Source organism: Sminthopsis crassicaudata, chromosome 3, assembly GCF_048593235.1.
Source record: "Sminthopsis crassicaudata isolate SCR6 chromosome 3, ASM4859323v1, whole genome shotgun sequence".
NCBI lineage: Eukaryota > Metazoa > Chordata > Mammalia > Dasyuromorphia > Dasyuridae > Sminthopsis > Sminthopsis crassicaudata.
The window spans coordinates 473,941,725-473,954,749 of NC_133619.1; the positions used below are offsets into that span (position 1 = coordinate 473,941,725).

Sequence of the window (13,025 nt, forward strand, 5' to 3'; positions counted from 1 at the left end):
ATTATGGTAAATTATTTAACTTCTCAGTGCTCTAAGATTATAAGTTATAGAGTAGATGACGACTTTCATTGGTATCTCCTCACTGCCCCTTCCTGCACCAAGTACAGAGCCAGGCCCCGTGTTTAGTTAAACAAGGTGAAGTTAAAGACATCAAAGCCTTGCATGACTGATCCAATGAAAGGAAGGAGATAAGAGACAAGAGAGTAGGAGGTGACATAATTTCCACAAGTATAATATTGCTAATAGACTAATGTTATTCAATTCCAGTTTCCTACACAGAGCTACAGGGCCAGATAAATTTAGCTATGAGAACTTCCCCCTGAGTTGTTTCCATGACAGAATCTGAGACATTTTTAGCTCAACTGAAATAAGTAGAGAGCAATACATAGTAATGGAACATGTTAAAATGAATTCTTTCATACTTTATAAAACTATTACCCACAGAACAAGAAAAAAAAAACATTTGAAATATTATAAACTTTTTGGGAACTATGCTGAGCTGAGATAATCTTACTTGTGTTAAAAAATTTAGTTTTCTCATCCAGGAGATTGAAATCAGAGTGAAGATCTGGCCCATCAAACAGGTCATTAGATGTTAATTATGTGGGTAATTTGTGTGCTAAGAACTAGGCTAGACAACTGGATGAAAACGATGAGGACAGAAAGAAGATTAGTTTAACTGGATAACAGCACACAAAGGGGAGTAACATACAATGAGAATGGAAAGCTAGGTTCAAGCTTGGTTGTGAAGGGCTTTGGAGCCAAACAGGCATTTATATTTTATCTTAGAGAAAACAGGAGGCCATGTGAGTTGATTAAGTGGAGAGAGCACTGGAACTGAAGTCAGAAAGATCTGAGTTGGAATTGGACCTTAGTAAGTGTCTGACCCTGGGCAAGTCACTTAACCCCGTCTGCCTCAGTTTCCTCATCTGTAAAGTGATTTGGAGAAGGAAATGCCAAACCGCTCCCGTATCTTTTCCAAGAAAACCACAAATAGTTGGACATGACTGAACAACAACCATAACAAGAACTGATTAAGTTTGGGAGTCATGTGGTCAGATATGCACTTTAAAATTTTTCTTTGATATCTATGTGTTGGATGCCTTGGAGTGGGAGAGGGACTAGATAGTTTTAGCAATATTCTAGGTGAGAGATGATGTGGTGGCTGTGTGAGTAGAAAAATGAGATTTGAATTAAAATAGAAATAGCAAGATTTGGCGATTAAGGGAGAGTAAAGAATATGGCTAAGGGCTATTCTATAAATCTGGGAGGCTTGGACAATGGTGGTGACTATCAGGAAGAGGAGAATTTGGAAGAAGACAGGGTTTAGGGAGGAAATACAGTGAGCTCAGTTGAATAGATTGGATAGATTGAGTTTGGAATGTTTTTGGGAGATGTTACAAACTGGTTAGTTTGAGATATACAATTAATGATTTGTGACTGAAATTCAGGGGAGAGTGCAGGGCTCGATTTACCAGTTTGTAAGTCATCCGCAGAGAGGTGATAATGAAACTTATGGGACCTGATAAAGTTCTAAGATAGAAAGTGTAAAAGAAGCAGAAGATTCATGATAGAACCTTGGGGAATATGCACTGCTAATGGGCATTAAGAAAAGCTAGCAGAGAAGATGTAGGAGAGGTGAAGGCAGGAAAGATAAAACAACGCTAGTTTTTTATTTTATCTCTCATGTGTGTGTATAAAAATATGTATGGATATATATGTATATACATAAACACATATATATGTATTTTCCACTTACAGGAAAAACTATTTTTTACATATATTTTTAAAATTTGAGTTCCAGATTCTCTCCCTTCCTACATCCCACCTCCCCACATTGAGAAGGCACATGTGAAATTATAATGCTAGTTTTTAAAGTAAAAGGCTAATGATACTCTACTCTCCCTCTTCAAGAAAACTAAGAACCACACACACATACACCACACCCTTACCCCCACACACATTCTAGAATGACCAGAAGGTATATTTACTCACTTAGCTTGTGCCAGCACCCCAATTACTTCTGCATAGAGGTCTGCAACAATGTGCATATTTCCAGTGTTAGGACCAAGATACCTAGCAAGATAGAATGAGGTGATATAAGAAGCATTGGTGACCTAAAAAGAATAAATGATTTCATTTTAAGCAGTCTACTTATGCGGTGTCCTTACTTACCCTTCCTTGTATTTAAAGTGCTTGAAGGCCAAGTTAATAACCTCATGGATCAAACTGTCTATTACAGGATGAAGTGGAATCTGAAAATACAAAAATAATCTTTCAACTGACAAGGGAATACTAAATATTAACTTGCTCACAATGCAAATCATAATTCTGTATATGGCCTTTAGCAATATAATTTACCAAGAACACCAAAACTGTTAACGTGACCTAGTAGTTATTAGTTGGGAAAACACCAAAGGCTAATTTCCATTACCATATTATGTAATATAAATTCAGTAGTGAATATACTGCAAAATTGAAATGTCATCTACCAAAATTTATAACAGATATCTTATTTCAATTTAGAAAATATGAATAATACAGTACATAGAGTATTATTGGTTTTTAAATTGGATTTGGAATTTACTGACAACTTAATAGCCTGAGAGCTTTTAATGCCAACTGATTCAGAAATGACAAACTTTATCTTAGAGCAATAATAAAACAGTAACATACCTGCTTCAAAACTTCTATTAACACTAAAGAAAAAATAAAATCAATGGCCAGATCTCTTCTTTCCATTAAATAATCTCGCTGCTGTTCATCACTATAAAAATAAAAATATGGCAGTAAGTGGGAGTAATGTTTTCTGTTAAAGTTCCTGTTATGAGATCCAATACAATCCATTAAAAAGCTAGAAATCACAATAATCCACCCGTAAGTTAAACAAATTGCTTAACTATTGTTACAGTGGTGAACTTTCCAAGTAACTTAACCTCTTTGGGCACACATTTTCTCATTTGTAAAATGAATGGATTGGTCTAGACTTATGTTCCCATATTACAACCTTCCTTGGGATATTTTTTACTATATATATAATCACTCATGGGAGGTCCTTAGGTTAGAAGAAACAAAATGGCTTAAATTTGCTGGAAGTCGGATGAGGAGGAGGAGGAAGTGGAGAATTAAAGTGCTCTCTCAAAAGTCCTATAACACTTACATCTCCTTTTTTCTGCTTTTTTTCACAAACTAACAGGAATTCTAGTTTGAGATTTCCCAGTTTGTTAGATATAAGGAAAATATGGAGAAGGACCAAATGGGGGCAACTAGTGATTAAAAGAAGGACAAAATAAGATTTATGAGGGGAAAGAAATGAAAGAAATTGGGGTCATTTGGTAGAAGTTTCTTAAATTACTTTACATTCCAAATAGAATTATTTTGAATAGATGATATTTAAGTGAGATGTAGGGAAAAATTTCTTTGCTTAGTCAATTTGATAGATAATAGAATGAGTTAGTTAGTAAAGGAGGCTGTGTCATTGTCTTCCAAGGAGAACTGTTTTAGTAGTCTGAGTCTCCTCATTTAGAAGACGGTAGCTTAACTACAAGTACTGCCTAGAGAAAAGGAAACGGACACAAATGACTCAGGAGTCTTCTCTCATCCTGCAATCTATTTAGGGAATTGTTGTGCTGGAAAATGCTGCTATAAGTTGAGGGGGAGCTAGATGGGAGGGAAAACAGCACTAAAGAATGTAAGTTAAATATATATTTTGGAGTAAGGAAAAAGGGAAAAGTATCTGGAAGGACAGACAGTTAGGGATGAAAAGGGATAAAGGAGATAATACAAAAAACAAGCCAGAAGATCTGGATTCAAGCCTTAGTTCCATTGTTGATAGGCTATATGATTATTAAAGCTCATTGGTCATTAAAGCTCTCTGAGTCTTGGATCACTCATTTCTAGAGAAGTGTGAGTCTATGAACTATTATGGAAGGGAACGAATGTAGCAGGGGGATAGAAAATTTGAATGCAATCCCTTAAAAGGAGACTTTAAAAGATGCCATAAGATCTTTTTACCAACAATAAAAATTGACTTTGGGTAGAGACAGACCTGTTGAATTCTTGGTGGGGAAACTCACTTCACTGAAAAAGATCAGCAAATCACGTGAAATAGCCAATACTCAGAGTCAATAAACATTTATTAACTCCCTCAATTTCAGGTTTTCAGAGACAGTGTAGGATCCTGTGACTGAGAGAGTCACTGCAGAAATACTGTTTTAAAAGGTGTTAGGCTGTCTCTCATACAAACTGACATTTATACACAATTTCTTTCTCTAAGAGGACTTATACATTGCTTCCAAGTTTGTAAAGTGAAATTGATGACCAATGGTATTTATGCTTTCCAGTACAAAATTTTAGTCAAATACCTTTCAAATAAAGGGCTTGGTTTGATTATGGTTTTGAGGTCTAACTGCCAGTTACAACATTATTTTGGCATGTGAAATGTTGAGATCATACTTATCTTGGGAAATTGTAACTTAAACTACACCCCTCATGTTTGCCTAATTTCAGTTGCTCTTATATTTCCCTAAATTCCTTTTTTCCCCCCATTTCTTCTAGTAAAAAAAGTCCACATTGCTGTTAGCTAGAGGAAACCCTAGAGACTTATGATTTTCTAGGTTTCTCTCAACTATAAATATTCTTATTCTTCTTTCTTCCTCTTCTTTCTTCCTCTTCTTCCTCTTCTTTCTTTCTTTCTCTTTCTTTCTTTCTTTCTTTCTTTCTTTCTTTCTTTCTTTCTTTCTTTCTTTCTTTCTTTCTTTCTTTCTTTCTTTCTTTCTTTCTTTCTTTCTTTCTTTCTTTCTTTCTTTCTTTCTTTCTTTCTTTCTTTCTTTCTTTCTTTCTTTCTTTCTTTCTTTCTTTCTTTCTTTCTTTTCTTTCTTTCTTCTTCCTTCCTTCCTTTCTCTTCTTCTTTTACTGTCAAATACTAAATATGAAATGCTACTAAAATCCAGTTCCAGAGCTTTAATTCTGGATTGGATCTCCGCCTTAACTCTGATCTCTTAAAAATGATCAGGAATACAATTAAAAGGGAAACATCACTGTCAATTCAGGGAGAAGTGATTACTTTATTTTCCATTTTAAATGAATCCATGAAATATTCATAAAGTTTTAGCAATTAATTATTCACAAATGAGGTTAGAAGAAACTTCAAATTCCATTAGTCCAACCCTCAGACTATAATAATCTGAACTTTATAAAAGCCTCACTAATTCAAAATAATTGTGGGGGAATGACTATGTTGAATGAATAAGATATCTGAATTATATTATATTCCAATAGAAATTATTTTAAATAGTATAATAATTTGAGGTAATAAAATAATATCAAGTAAAGGCCTGTTTTAGTGAATGGGTAAATTAATTTTAATAAACATAAGTTATTTTTAAAAACAGTATTTTCAGTGATGCTATATAGCTGCCAATTATTGAATACCAAAGTCTCTGAAGATTTTAAGTTGAGAGTCACCAAACAGGCATTAGATGGGTATATGGTAGGTATGAATAAACTACCCTATAACTAACTATCCCTAACAAAGAACAATATATGGGAAGTAGAAAAAAGGATGTCACCAGGGTTAAGTCTGACTTGAAAAGAAGGTTAGCTAGTTTTTGAAAAAAGCAAGAAATCACCACTAGGTAGCTCGCATGTTCCTCTAGGATCCTTGTAATGTGAGGAAAGCTAGAAGGCCATCTGTAAAAGATGTGTAGGAGTTTATGGGCAAGAATCAGTCAATCAATAAACATATATTAAGTACCAACTATATGCCAGGCACAATACTAAGCATTGGGGACACAAAAAGAGGCAAAAGATAAGGAGTTTGCAGTCTGAGGTGGGAGTGGGGGGCAATAATAAACAAATATTTTCAAACAAGTCATATATAGGATAAATAGGAAATAATTAACAGAGAAAATACTAGAATTAAGAGGAGTTAGGAAAGACTTTCTGTTGAAGGTATAGAATTATATTCTAAAAGTAGACATAGCCTTATTAAAGACAGACTCAGTAAGATCACAGATTCCTCCAAAAATCAAAATAATTCCTATATGAATGGCTGTCATATTATTATGTAATAATAATTACTATTAATTATATAATTATATACTAATAATATTATTATATAATACTAGTGATATCTAACTAAAACGTTTTCTTACAAGTATTTAAAATTTGTCTTCAATCTTTTTTACATGATCAGCACAAATGTAGTCTTGGGGGAACAGTGATAATTTACAGTGATAAATAATCCCCCTTCACTTCCACTTTCTCTAAGCAGGCAGTTCCTGCAAATAAATACCACATTCCTAGAGATTACATATGAAGGCAGAGTATTATAAAACAAAACTCTGGAGCTAGACAGGGTGTTGTAGTCTTCTGTTCTGTCATTTTCCATGTCATCCCTGCACATTATCAAGTGAGAAATGAGGTATCAGTGTTTATTATAGTGTTGACTAAGCAGAGTGTTGGAATGTGAGGGGATAAAAAGTGGACCATGCTTCCTATTCTCCTCAGTCTTCTCTTTTTAATACTTTCTCGGCAAAGTTATAGCTACTTATCCAAGATTTAAAGAGTACTTCATTTCAAAGCTCTCCACATGGCTATGCAAACTTTAAATCAAGTTAGGTACTTGTGACAGGTGGGCGAACACTTACCTCTGAAACTGGCTTGCACACATTATAAGTCACATTACAAATAATTGTTATCTAATCATAACTGGGCTGTCTGCACTACACATATTTGCTGGATAATATCAACTAGGATCCCAGCACATCGATTCTCTTTATATCTCTGCTTATAATTGTCCCAAATCTCTTCACTCTTCCAACTTTCGATATCGCCTCAGAGAGGTATAATGGTACAATAGAAATAGTGCTGGATAGCAGATCAAAGATTCTGGGTTTAAATCTTGGCAGTGACATTCACTACCTCAAAGGTTTTAGAAAGTTTCTTAATTTCTTTGTGTCTCAATTTCCTTGTCTGTTAATGAGAAAATTGAATCAGATAAACTCTGGAGGGTCCTTGTCAATTCTAAACCTACAATATGTGGCTATTTCTTCATTGAGAAGCAGATGGTTTCACCTATATCACTGAAGAGATTAAGGCCAAACCAGATGATGATAACTCATCCCTGTTTCTCTTTTTTTTTAAATTATTTTTATCATTAATTTTTGAAAAAAAAAATTGAGTTCTGAATTCTCTGTTCCATTGCGGGGTGGGAAATTGAGAAGTCAGAAAAAGTGATATCAATTATACTCATGGAATCATGAAAAACATATTTGCACATTAGCCATGATGGCAAAAAAAAAAAAAAAGAAAACCAAACAAAAAAACAAGAAAAAAATAATGTTTCAATCTATACTTATACTCTTTCAGTTCTTTCCTGGAGATGGATAGCATTTTTCATCTTAAGTCCTTTAGAACTGTTTTGGATCATTATATTGATCATAATAGCTAGGTTGTTCATAGTTGATCATCATTACAATTTTGCTTTTATTGTACACAATATTCTTCTAGTTCTGCTCACTTCACTTTACATCATCTGTGTGTCTTCCCTGGTTTTTCTAAAATCATCCTGCTTATCATTTCTTATACTGCAATCATATTCCATCACAACCATATGTCACAACTTGTTCAACCGTTCCTCAGTTTCTAAGTATTCCTTCAATTATGCTACCCCCAAAAGAGATGCTATAAATATTTTTACATATCCATCTTTCCCCTTTTTTCTCTCTGATCTGTTTAGGATATAGACGTAGTAGGATGTTATTGGATCAAAGATTATGCAGTTTAGTAGTCCTTTGGGCATTTTTCAGTTTATAACTACACCAACTGTGCAATGTCCCAATTTTTCTACATGTTCAACAACATTTGCCTTTTTTCCCTTTTCTCTCATATTAGACAATCTTACCTCAGAGCTACTTTAATTTGCATTTTTCTAATCAATAGTGGCTTAGAACTAATCTGTATGACTATGGATTGCTTTGATATCTTTTGTAAATTGTGTGTTCATATGTTTTGATCATTTATCAATTTGGGAATGACTCATATTTTTATAAATTTAACTCAATTCTCTATATATTTGAAAAATGAAGTCCTTATCAGAGAAACTTGCTGTAAAATATTTTCCCAGTCTCCTGTTTTCCTTCGATATTGGCTGCATTGATTTGTTTTGCCCTTTTTAATTTATTGTAATCAAAACAATGGATTTTATTTCCTGTAGTCTTCATCTTTTTTGTTTAGTCACAATTTTTTCCTTTATCCATAGATCTGACAAGTTACATTTTCCATGCTCCCCTAATTTGCTTATTATATCCCTCTTTATGTCTAAGTCATGTATATATTTTGACTGTATCTTGGTATGGTGTGAGATGTTAGTCTATACCTAATTTCTGCCAAATTGCTTTCCAGTTTTCTCAGCAATTTTGATCAAACAGTAAGTTTTTTTCCCTAAAGCTTGGATCTTTGGGTTTATCAAATACTATATATTAAGATGGTTCTAGTGTTGTTGTTAGTTCCAAAATTTTCTAGTCATATCCTTGAAGTTAGTTTTGGCTCATATCTTCTTTTAAACTCCAACCATCCTAATAGTTGTCAAGCACTATCTTTTACTACAACCACCTTATTCAAGATCTCATCTCTTCTTATTCAAATGATGGCAATAGTTTTTTAATGGATCATTTTGTTACTTTAGCTTTTTCATCCTCAGTTTCACTACATATGAAATTTAGATGATAATAGTACTTCCCTCATAGAGTTGTTATGAGATATGGAAAGCACTTTATGAACTTTAAGGCATATAATGGTAACTATTCTTAATATTATTGTTATCATTATTATTATTACCTATGAAGGTAATCTTCCTTAACAGATCATAGCATTACAACTTAGCCAGTGATTTTAGAGCAAGGGATCTTAACCTGGGCTCTGTTCAAAAATTCATTTTGATAACTGTATAATCCTATTTATTTTATTTATTCTTTTGATAAGGGGTCCATAGGCTTCACCAGATTGCCAAAGGGAAATTTTATATAAAAAGGTTAAAATCCTTCTCTTAGAAAGTTGTTATGTTTAAAAAAAAATCAGCCTAGTGATGAGACTCCTTGTGTTTAGCTAGGCTGATCCTGAGGCAATAGAAATGCATTCCATCACTAAGCCCATACTTGAGACCATTCCAGCTTGGTGGGATCTGCCAAAGATTGGACTTTGCTGGCAAAGCTTTTGAGAACCCAGATTCATTTCTTACCCACTTCAATACATAAGAGGAGTTGCAGGTGCATTTCTAAAATACACTTTTTATAAACACACGCATTTTAGATTAATACCAGTAAATTCTATTTTCTAAAACAGATACTTATTTTGAGATAAATCAAGTTGTATGTGTTATATCTTCAACACTATGACAGAGAGGACACTACATGATTCACTTTTCAAGGCTGGGAGGTATAATTTTCAAACCTTCCAGAGGATATCCAAATACTTTGTCTTCAACCCAGAGCCAAGACTAGATTTCAGATCTCTAGTTCAATAATCTTTCTTCCCCATCATGATGAATTTTAAGGTTTATTCTGCAGATTATAGTAAAAGAATCATTAAACTGAATGGAAATTCTAAAATCACCTGTTCTATCCAGGACCAGAGCAGGAATGTCCCCAATAACATTCCTAAAAAAGTTTGAAAGATTTCTGGAAGAACTCCAATAGGAGCAAACTACTTCCTGAGGACAGACCAATAGAAAGAATAAAGGTTTTCAGGTCAGAGAACCTGGATTCAAATCTCAGATTTGATACATTTTACCTGTATGGTCTTGGGGAAGTCACTTAATATCTCAATGTGCCTCAGTTCTCCCATATAATGATGGAACTGAACCACATGACCTCTCAAGTCTCTTCCAGTTCAAGGTCTAGGATAATTCTATGACTTGGCAAACTACTGCAATTTTGGACAGCTCCAAATCTTAGCTTTCTGAAGCATTTCCTAACAGTAAGGCTACTTTTGCTTCTCTATAATTCTTAGTTCTGCCTTCTGAAGCCAAATAGATTGTCTATTTCATTTTTCACATAGAAACTATTAAAATTTTTGAAGACTTTACTCTGTCCATTTCTATTCCCAGGGAAAATATCATTCTTTCTATGGCATTGTTTTAATTTCCATGATTATGGTTACTCTCTTTCTTTGGTACATATTCCGATTTGGTTTTCTTATATGGTGGGAACTAGAACTGAAATAAAATGGATCTGGATTAGTGTAAATAATGAATTCTGCTAAGTGTTTATATTATTGAAATTCACACAGCATATTTCCACAAAAGTGGGATGAGTTTCCTTATTTTTCACAATCTTAATTCTGAATAGTATGAATTAGAATACTTATGACCATTTCATGGGATTCATTTTTTTTTTTTTACTAATCAGTATCTAACAGTACTTTAGAAATGGTCTGATCTTAAAAAGATCCTTTTGGAGTCTGTGTTCCTAATCATGATGTTTTAATGTTTGATCTGCTATTTTGATTACTGTACCAGTGTTAAAGTCTTTTTAAAATTTATTTGCACAAAAATTACTATCAGCCATGTCTTTCCCATCCTGTATTTAGGCAATTAATTTCTTGAACCCTAGTGTATAATTTATATTTATCCTTACTGAGTTTTTTTTAGTGAATTTGGTCTGTTATTTTAGCTTATTGAGATCCTTTTGGGTTCTGAGACTGTAATTCAGCATATACTACCATATACCTTTCAAGTCCTGCTATGATTTAATAAGCATGCTATCTATACCATTTGTCTGGGTTACTTTTAATGTTGAACAAAAAAGAATCAAAAAAAGGTTCCTAGGATACTTTGCCAGGGAACATCCCTAGTCTGTAAGTGTGGCTATTCATTAGTTCCAAATAAACTTGAATGCTTTGTAACCAGTCCATATTATTTCATCCTTCCAAAAAGAGAAATCTTTCAATATCTTCCTGAAATCCACATATATCTTATCATAATTTGCCTAATATTGTAATCCTAGTGAAGTTTGCTGACCTACAGCTTTCAGAATCTACCTTCGTTCCCCTTGGAGTATTGGGACAGCTATCCTGAAGCATCCTTTCTATTCTTCAGATTTTTTCCCCAAGTACTCAGAACATCAGTTCAGGGATCCACATATTCCTCCAATGATTAGGAACATAGTTCATCTAGATCTGGTGACTTGAATTCTTTCAGTGAGTTACAGTGTTCTTTTATTCTTGAATTTCAATTTCTTTTATTCTTCTTAACTATTCCTGTTCTCTATTTCCCAACCTGAAAAATCATTCTCATTTATTAAGAAGAAAATCCAAATAAGTTTTGCCTAGTCTAAAAGAGCTAACAAAGCCCATGGCATTTATGATGATTTTCAAGTATTCCTGGCCTTTAGGATAAGGGATTAGGGGCTGTGCCAATTTTTTATATTTATCCCAAGTTAAGTTTCCTTTCTTTAATTTTTCATTCCATTTCTTTTTGGCCTCTTTCATGTTCAGTTTTAGGTCCCCAGAACCTCTCTTTCTTGTTTCTTTCCCATGCTTTGTATATGAAAACCGAAAGAATGAATATAAATAATTCTTTCTTCTGGGACATTATATTCTGTGAATTGCTTGGTCTCTTAAATAAGTCTTCTCCTATGTCTTATTTGCTATTCTCTAGGGTTATTTGACAGCTAATATAAGTGTATAAGATATATGTGCCTGGGCAGGTATAGGAATTTCCCTCGCCAATTTTGATTTATAAACACTGTTGATCAGAGATGTGAGTCTCTAGCCATATATATTGTCCTTGACCCTCATTAATTTTATTCCCTAGCCTCATAGCTACAGTCTGCTCTAGAAATCCATATGCCCTTCTCCAATATCATCTTTTAAACCAGCTGTTCACTTTCCAAGTATTCAGCACTAGCAGTTTCAGACAGCAATACTCTGTATAAACATAAAATAATTATTTAGGTTGTTTAATGTTAGTGTACTGCTCTTTTAAAAGCAATTATTTGATATATGAAAGGGATGTTTGGATGGTGGGGCAGAGGTAAAAAGTAGGCAAGTTTAATGGATGTATTTATTTTTTAAAGAAATCAAAGTTTATAAGAATGAATTTTTATTCAGTGTAAATGTTTACAATATGTTGATCATTAGACAGAACAGATAAAAGACACAAACCTGGCATCAGAAAGCTATTATCAATATAAAAGGAGCATACATGGACAAATACTCCAATCGGAATAGGATTTTCTAGCAGCTTTCACGATTTTCATTCTGCCTTCATCAGTATTATTAAGCCCACTGTATTCATCTCCTGAACATAAAAACATGGTTCTCACAGCAAGAAAATATACCTACCTTTTGGATTTAGTGCTTGTCCTGGGTCTATATTCATGAGATTCATCCTCAATGCCATTTTGTCTCTTATACCAGTCAAACAACGTTCGCAGAATGGAAGGTAGGCAGTATTCTGAAAGGGAGCTCATTGAGCTTATTACCTACAGGAAGGAGGAAAAACTGTTACCTTAAATATTCTCATGTCACTGCCATCTATGCAGAAACACTTCATTTCAAAAAAGCATATCCAAGTATATTTGTTGCGTAATTTTCCTTTTTACCAAACACTCATGTTCATTTTATTTATGACTACATTCCTAAGAGCTCCAAACCATCAGATTCTCTTTATGTTCTAACAATTTTTTACTTCAATAAAGCTAATTACTTTGATTCTAATACCATTCATTCTAGAAATTAGACTTTAATTGCAAACAGATTATTTATGAATCTACCAAAACTTGTACTGGTAAAGTTCTCAACAAAAGAATAAAACTAACAATTGTTTATGCAAACATACATGTCTTCTTTATCTTGAAAGTCCCCCTTTAGTCAAAGGTTTCAAAGATTTTATTCAATTGAATTTATAGAGCATTCTTTTTATGTGCTAGGAACTATGCTAAATCATGAGGATACAAAATCGAAGGAAATAAAGTTTCACAAATGCTTATATCCTATTGGTGGAAAACAATACATACACAGCA

The 13,025-nt window shown here is 33.5% G+C and overlaps 1 protein-coding gene across 1 annotated transcript in view; it reads right to left on the reverse strand.

Moving 5' to 3' along the window:
* The window catches only part of FRY (FRY microtubule binding protein), a 467,849-nt gene that overhangs the window by 168,311 nt on the left and 286,513 nt on the right, over positions 1-13,025 (reverse strand). Inside the window, 4 exon segments of the mRNA XM_074303532.1 lie at positions 1,996-2,076; positions 2,176-2,255; positions 2,677-2,767; positions 12,346-12,485. Coding sequence (XP_074159633.1) covers positions 1,996-2,076; positions 2,176-2,255; positions 2,677-2,767; positions 12,346-12,485 — 392 coding nt within the window.